This window comes from Hylobates moloch, unplaced genomic scaffold (assembly GCF_009828535.3).
Source record: "Hylobates moloch isolate HMO894 unplaced genomic scaffold, HMol_V3 SCAFFOLD_1, whole genome shotgun sequence".
NCBI classification, from domain to species: Eukaryota; Metazoa; Chordata; class Mammalia; order Primates; family Hylobatidae; genus Hylobates; species Hylobates moloch.
In genome coordinates, this window is record NW_026652276.1 from 237,448,936 (window position 1) to 237,456,342 (window position 7,407).

The 7,407-nt window shown below is 63.0% G+C and overlaps 1 protein-coding gene across 1 annotated transcript; it reads right to left on the reverse strand.

The window, feature by feature from the left end:
• Positions 1 to 1,183: 1,183 nt before the first annotated feature.
• Positions 1,184 to 7,031, reverse strand: MNX1 (motor neuron and pancreas homeobox 1). Its single transcript, XM_032753598.2, has 3 exons — positions 6,028 to 7,031; positions 2,804 to 2,964; positions 1,184 to 2,209 (listed from the first exon to the last, which is right to left on the reverse strand). Exons 1-3 carry the CDS (start codon positions 6,716 to 6,718, stop codon positions 1,856 to 1,858), a joined length of 1,206 nt encoding a protein of 401 aa, XP_032609489.1. The 5' UTR covers positions 6,719 to 7,031; the 3' UTR covers positions 1,184 to 1,855.
• Positions 7,032 to 7,407: the final 376 nt, after the last annotated feature.

Below are 7,407 nucleotides of genomic sequence, written 5' to 3' on the forward strand. Positions count from 1 at the left end.
AAACCCTCTCCCAGTTCCCCCAAACACCTTTGGACCCCAGGCGGCGGAGGCCCGGCCCCTGCGCCAGCGCCCAGCAGCTGCTTCTGCCTGGACTCCCAGCAGCCGCGCCCCGGCCTTGGTTGAGGTTGATTTTATGGAAGGGGCCCGGGGTGATAATGAGTTGCCAGAAAGGATATTAATCTCCCCGCGCCCTGAGGCAGAGGAGTGGCTGCGCTCGCCCCGCGGTAATCACCCAAATGAAACGCCAGGCCCTTCTGAACTCATTTTATCAGCTGGGAGGAGGGGAGGAGAGGAGGGAGGAGAAGGGCACACGCAGGTGCTGCTGAGAAAGTGACAAACAGAAGGGAGGAGGAAGGCCCGGGAGAGGGGACTGGAGTGGCGTCCCCGTCGCCTGTCTCCTCCGGGGCCAGGAGAGGCCACTGGGTCATCGATGGGGGAAGGGGTCCGGGAGGCGCGCCGGGCTGGGTGGGCCGCGGGCCTGCGCTCCTGGGCGGGCGAGAGCGCGGGCTGAGCCCGCATGTGTGGAGCACATGGCGCTGGGCCTGGCTGCGGTGATTGATGGCGCACGCTGCAGAGGCTGATTAACCCGGAGCCGCTGCAGCCGCGGTGCGGAGGGCTGCTGCAGTCCGCCGCTGTCCTCGCGGACGTGTTTGCACAGAGCCAAGAAGACCGATCCTGGCCAGACAAGGAAGGTTCTGCCAACAGGGAGGGCCGGAGTCGAGGAGAGAGAGAAGCACTGCGCAATTCGATGCGTTCCGGAAAATGTGCCTCAGTAGCGCCTGAGATCGCAGGGACCCTACATGCTACTAACGCCTAGTCGTTTGAAGCTTATTTTCTGAAATGTCCAAATAGCGTATTTCCACTTCTGGAGCGCCAACGAAGCAAGAGCTAGCAAGGAAATAGGAAAATAAATAGAGTCCACAGCTCTGCTTCCGAAGGGCACGTGTCCCAGGACAGGTGTGCACCAGGCAGCCGGGCATGCGCTGACACCTGGCCATAGGTATTTTTGCCAACACTTCACACTGCGACTCCCCAGCAGCAGGCGCGGAGGTGGTGCTGACACCCACTTGAGACTCCGATTTTCACCCTCAGCTGCCAACCGCCGAGTAGACACCCTCCCCAACATTCCTACAAGCAAATGGTAATGCCGCGGGCATAACCCCCCAAAACGCGTGCACGCTGATCCAGTACAAAACCAATTTATTTTACATTCCATCTTGGGCGATGGGAGAAGCTAAATAATAATTTAGCATGCATACGTAGACGTTTCTTTTTATATATAAATACAATATACAAAAATAAAGACAGTACAGTTTTGAGATTTCCAGCAGTTTGAACGCTCGTGACATAATCCCCCGACCCCAGGGACGTATGCATAAACCCTTTTTTCTTTTTCCAAATACTCTGCAGAATGGCGGCTCCAGAGGCGGTTTCAAGTTTCAGAAGTCAGGTAACACTGTGGGTTTCCGCCTTCTCGGACGCGGGGAAAGGGGGAGACGGGAGGCTTCCCCTTGCGGAGAGTGGGTCGGTTCTTCTCACAGGCACTCGCGCCTCCCCCAACACCAACCAAAATTAATTTTAAAAGAACCAGAGTTCAAGTTTCAGCCCCCTGGGTCTCCCTCTCGCTGTTTGTTGAAGAGCAGGTGAGGCGCCCTTGCTTAAAAGGTAAGCGCCCAGGACCGGAGGCCGCGGCCGAATCCCTCCAGCCCCGGCCTGGGCGAGGGGTCCATGGGGCGGCGGCCGAGCCTGCTCTCGGGGCCGGGCCGGGCCGGATGGGTGCGGGCGCCGGGGCCTCCGGGAGAAGCCGCCGGCCGGGGCGCTCCGTGCGCACCGCACCTGCTGGGCCGCGGGGCCCCTACTGGGGCGCGGACTGGTGGCCGGGCCGCGGGGGCGGCGAGTCGTCCTCCGAGGAGCAGTCGGAGGAGGCGGCGTGGACGCTGGCGCCGTTGCTGTAGGGGAAATGGTCCTCGTCGTCCTCGTCCTCGTCCTCCTCGGGGTCACTGTCCCTCAAGTCCCGCAGGCGGCGTCCGCTGCCCTTGTCCCCGGGCGCGGGCGGCCCCAGCAGCTCCTCTGCGCCCGGCTCCTCCGCGCCGCCCTTCCCCGCGCCCCCGCCGCCGCCCTTCTGTTTCTCCGCTTCCTGCGCCGCCTGCTCTTTGGCCTTTTTGCTGCGTTTCCACTTCATCCGCCGGTTCTGGAACCAAATCTTCACCTGCGGGCACAAGCGGGCGTGAGAAACCGGCCACCGCCACCCCAGGGCTTCCTGTCCCCGCCGCGCGCGCCTGGGCCCCAGCGGGTCGTCCCTGGAATGGCCTCAGGGTGAGACGACTTAGAAGCGGAATGGGGAGGGGGCTCGTAGCTTCCTCCTCCCCCCAACCCCCCACTCAGCAGCAAACCCCAGAGCTGGGTTGGAGCTCCGTGGGAGCTAGGACTATGTCCCCAACGACCCAGGCCGGGGACTTTTCTACCCGCGCCCTCCGTCTGCCGAGGAAGGGTCAGGGCAGCTGGCTACGTCGCGGTAAATCTCAGGATGTTCCCTCCTCTCTTTCTGGAACAAAATTTCCCGAATGCGGCCTGGGGATCACCTCCTTCAGAATGAAAGGAGGGGTGGTTAAGTGCTGATTCTTGGGCCCCACCCGAAGCTACTGAATCAGCGCTCTGGGCTCCTTAGAGGAACCCGTGCGCCTGCCTTCTGAACCGTCGAGGCGCAGCGCCAGATGCCTCAGACTGCCCGTGGGTCACAAGTGCAAAGGTAACAGTGTCCCCTGGGAGGCCGGGATGCGTCGGGGGCGGGGAGGGCGCGCACCTGGGTCTCGGTGAGCATGAGCGAGGTGGCCACCTCGAAGCGCTTGGGCCGCGACAGGTACTTGTTGAGCTTGAACTGGTGCTCCAGCTCCAGCAGCTGCTGGCTGGTGAAGGCGGTGCGCGGCCGGCGGCACTTCCCCAGGAGGTTCGACTGCGCCTGGGCTGGGGACCAAAGGGCAGTGAGGCCCACAGCCGGCTCCGGTCCTCGCCCCAGCCCCTCCCGTTGCTACTGGTACCACTACCCTCAAGGGCCCAGTGCCAAGGCCTGGCCCTGCAGAGGGCGGGGCTGTTCCCTCACTTTTCAGTGCCCACTCCCCAAGGAATGCGGACTCAGGACCACCAAGTGGAAATGGGTAGTTTGGAGTTAATGAGACCAATTTTTTTTTTGGCTGGGAGACGTCTGAGTGTCCCTGTTAAACAGGGCCCATCGCAGGAGGCTTCCTCTCCACAGGAGCCGGCTTTGGTAGCAGTGGATTGACCCAGAGGCAAGAGGAGAAGTGAGGCCAGTCGGGGGCCACGAAGGGAGGTTCCGGGAAGCCCAGGAGTTCAAGGCTGCAGTGAGCTAGACTGCACCCCCGCACTGTACCCTGGGTGACACAGCAAGACCCCATCTCTCAATAAATAAAAAATAATAAAATAATAAAATAAAGGAGCAGTGAGTGGTGAGAACCAAATCTCTCCCCCTCTTCTCACTGCGCCTTCCTAGAGATTCAGGCTCGGATCCAAACAGGTCTGGGAAGAGCTGGTCCTGCTGTTCCAGGTCTCCCTGCACTGCCTCCTTAAAACAGAAAAGGAGGAGGAGGAGAAAAAGAAGAGGAAGGAAGGAAGGGAGAGAGGGAAAGAGGGAGGGAGGGAGAGAGGGAAAGAGGGAGGAAGGAAGGAAGGAAGGAAGGAAGGAAGGAAGGAAGGAAGGAAGGAAGGAAGGAAGAAAGGGAGGGAGGGAGGAAAGGAAGGGAGAGAGGACGGGTGCAACAGGACCAAACCCAGGGTCCAAGTCTGTGTATTCATCAGGGACCCTCCCACCTTTCAAATGTTTTTCTTGGCATGCCCCCTCCTCAGGGTGCGGGCGGCAGGGGCAAGGCCTGGGGAGACTAGAAGCCTTTTCAGGACAATTCTCATCACGCAAATTACAGGCAGAGGTGCAGGCAGGATCCGGTTCTCTGTGTGTTCGAGGAGGCCTGCCCGGCTTTATTTACATAATTTCGCACGGTTACATCACAGAGAATTTTATGACCTCAAAACGAGACTTCCCTTGATTTCCCAGGAGCCTGACAAGTGTTGGACAATAAAAGAAAGAAAGCAAAGGAAAGAAAGGAGGCCAGCCCCAGGCCTGGATGAGGTCAGGTCCCCCGGGATGGGCAATTTGCTTTAGAGGATGGTCCACGCCCCCTGCTTTAGTCAAACAAGGCCCCGAATTCCCAACTTGACAATACATTAGAACTTTAATTAAAACACTGGCTCTGGAGGGACCATTTGGGAAATGCCATCCAACGGGCAGAGACAACCAATTAAAGAAACCAAACAGGTTTTCCCCGTGACCAGCGAGGAGGACTTCTCAGAACACATTCTGCCGTCTTTGGCGCGGTTATGCCTGCCCTTTTGGATTGCCAGCTGCAGGTTCCTCTTCTGAACTTAAAGCTGGCTGTGTTTAAAATTTGGCCAACTCTAGGTCAACATTTGGAATCAGAAATAGGCAAGGTGTCTCACTTTCATAAATTTTCTGAGTGACCTTGGGCTCCACGAAGCTCCAGAAAGCGGCCCCAGGAGGCCTAGGACCACAGGCCCTGGGGCTGGCCAGCCCCCTCCGTGGGCGACTTAGCGTCCTTGGCTCTGGGAAATGCAGGTCATATTGGTGGCTTTCTATCAGAAGGGCTGGGCCCTGGGTCGGCAGCCAGGCCCAGGAGGGCACCCTGGGTTTAAGCCCAGGCTGGCAGGGGATTCGCAGACGCAGACGTGTCTGGGGTGAGGGACAGCTTTCCCTCCTCCAGCCGGAATCAGTAGGGCTGACTCTCCCAGGTGAGGGATGGGTGGCCACTGGGGCCTTCTTGGAGCTGAGCTAGGAAAGCCTGGGGCGGCTGTGGGCAAACAGCGTTCTGCAGGGATTTTTCTCACCCCCTTGTGACTTCTCCAGCCTCTGGGGTCCTAGGTTTTCTCTGTTTAGTCACAACCACAGCTTCCAGCAAAGGAATCCGAATTCTGGAGTGTTTATTTCTGTTTTCTTTTTTGCTTTTCCCCTGCTCTGCCTGCATCTCCCCAGTCTAAACAAATCCACTCAGACAGAAACAATGGGGTCTCTTTGTTTGGGTGTTCGGCGGCTGAAAGCGTTGAGCCATATACATCTGCTCGGCCCGACTCAAAAGTAGCTGACCCCGATGGGGCGAGCGGGCAGAGCCAGAGCCCCGGAGCCCCAGCCTGGAGAGTCCGCGTGTGCCAGGAAAGCCTGAGAGGCCCAGGCCTGTGGCGAGGTGTCCCGCCCGGATGGAGAGGAGGCTGCCCGAAGCCCAGTGGCTCTGGGCTGGGGGGAACAGGAGCTCCCTCGGCCCCACCTTGGAGGGACATTCGTTACCTTGTTGGGCGCCCAGGATTCCAGGCCAGGCACCTACTGTTTAGGGTCCCCACATAGCTGGTTCAAGCCAGGCCACCTGCCTCGGCCATCGCACCCGGATCCAACGCCCTTCCAGAGGAGGGCAGCGCCCTGGGAAGAGCCGGGGGTTCCCTGGGCCCTGGCCTTGCCTCCCCGGGCCTCCAAAGCCCATTTCTCTTGTTTGCTGCTCCTGAAGCACTCCCTCTCCCTGGAGGGGCCGCGGGTCTAATGCCCGAATGGGGGACCCGGCCCAAGTTCCTTTCCCAGGTGATAAGCCCTGACCCCCATTCCCGGGCCTGCCTAATTCAGGGCGCTCTCGGCTAGCCTTCCCCCGGCGACTTCCTTCTCCTGCAGCCTTCAGGTTAATCATTAGATCTCAGTCTCACACCTCCAACTGGCCCTTCCCGTTAAGAGAGAAAGAGAACGCAAGGCCTGCGCATGGCCGTTTTAATAATTCGCTGCCCGTCTCACGCCTGGGGGGTCCGGGCGAGTTCTCGCAGGCCCGAGGCAGAGCCGAAGCGGCTTTGCAGCTCTTCCCCCGCTCGCTGGGAGCCAAGCGCAGAGAGGGGCAGGCGGTGCCGGGTGGAGGATGCGCGAGGCCCTCCCGCCACGCGCATCCACGGGGGCCGCCGGGTACTCACAGTTAAAATCGGGCATCTTAGGCAGGATCATGCCCGCGGTGGACGCGCGCAGCCACTGGTCCAGCTGGAAGGTGCCGGCGCCCAGCTTGATGGGGTCGGCGGGGTGCGCTGGGTGCGCGCCTTGCACCTGCGGGTACGAGTAGGAGAGCGCCGGGTGCTGGCCCGCCAGCGCAGCCGCCGCCGCCGCCGCGGAGTAGCCGTAGACCGGGTGGCCGTAGAGCGCCGCCTGCGCCGGGAGGCCCGCGCCGCCCTGCGCACCCCCCGGGTGCAGCCCCAGCGCCAGGCCCCCGGCGGCGGCTGCGGCGGCGGCGGCGGCGGCGGCAGCGGCCGCTGCGCCCGGATGCGCGTGGTGGTGGGGCCCCCCGTGCCCGCCGCCCGTGCTGCCGCCGCCGCCGCCCGCGCCCAGGAAGCCCGGCTTGGGCAGCAGCGCGCAGTGCGCGGCCAGCAGGCGCGGCGGCGACGGGCTCTCGGCGCGCAGGCGGTCGGCGGGCGCAGCCGGCGTCTCCGAGGACGCGGGGCTGCAACTGCCGCTAGTCCCGCCGTTCGCCCCGCCGCCGCCGCCACCTCCGGTGCCAGATGCGGCGGCGGCGAGCGACGTGACCAAGGCCAGCGGCGCGCTCTGCGCAGAGGCGGCTCGCGGGGGGTCCACCGCCAGCAGGGCGTCGATACGGAAATTTTTGGATTTTTCCATCGGCTCGTTTGGGGCTGGCGCTCAGGGCCCGGTGGCGGGCGACGCGGCCGTGTGCGGGCTCGCGGAGTCAGTGCGTGTGGTGCAAGCCCGGGGGCTCGGTATTGTTATGGTGGTTATTTGCCAATAATCAAAGTCGCCGCCGGAAACTCAGCCGAGGGTGACCATGGTCCCGGCGCCTCCTCCGTGCGGGCCCCGCCCCAGGCCGCGCTCGCACAAACTCCCACGCGAGTGCTTCCCCGCGTCCGGGCCGGGGAGCCCGGTTCTCTGTGCTCCAGCCCTCAGGCGACCGCGCCGAGGCCGCTGGCGCCGTGGTGGGGACCCGCGCCCCTCCGCGCACTTGAAGCTCAGCGCGGCTTCCGATTGGCGCGCGCAGCAGGGGCCCGGGGAGGGCCGCGGGCTCCTCCATTGGCCGAGGGGCGCACCTGTCAGCGTCCCGGCCGCCCGCCGCCCCGCCCCCGCGCCGCGAGGTCCTAAGCAGCCCGGGCTGTTGCGCGGCGCTGGCGGGCGGGGACACCGCCGGGGAGTGGATACTCCGAGGCTCAACCTGGGGCCTCTGCCCGCCCTCCGCTGGGTGCGGAGCCGGACGGCGGGCACTGGCAACCCCCGGGCCCCTGGAGAGCCCCGCGGCGGCCCAAGACCCGCTCCCAAGACTACCTGGCCCCCTCCGGACTTGGTTGGTCCCTGGAGCC

Bases quoted from the DNA above. Each gene is read 5' to 3' on its own strand.
- MNX1 (XM_032753598.2), bottom strand. From the start codon at position 6,718: ATGGAAAAATCCAAAAATTTCCGTATCGACGCCCTGCTGGCGGTGGAC. The intron at 2,965-6,027 runs GTGAGTACCCGG...TTTGGTCCCCAG, and splicing joins TAAGATGCCCGATTTTAACT to CCCAGGCGCAGTCGAACCTC. The intron at 2,210-2,803 runs GTGCGCGCCCTC...TTGTGCCCGCAG, and splicing joins TCATGCTCACCGAGACCCAG to GTGAAGATTTGGTTCCAGAA.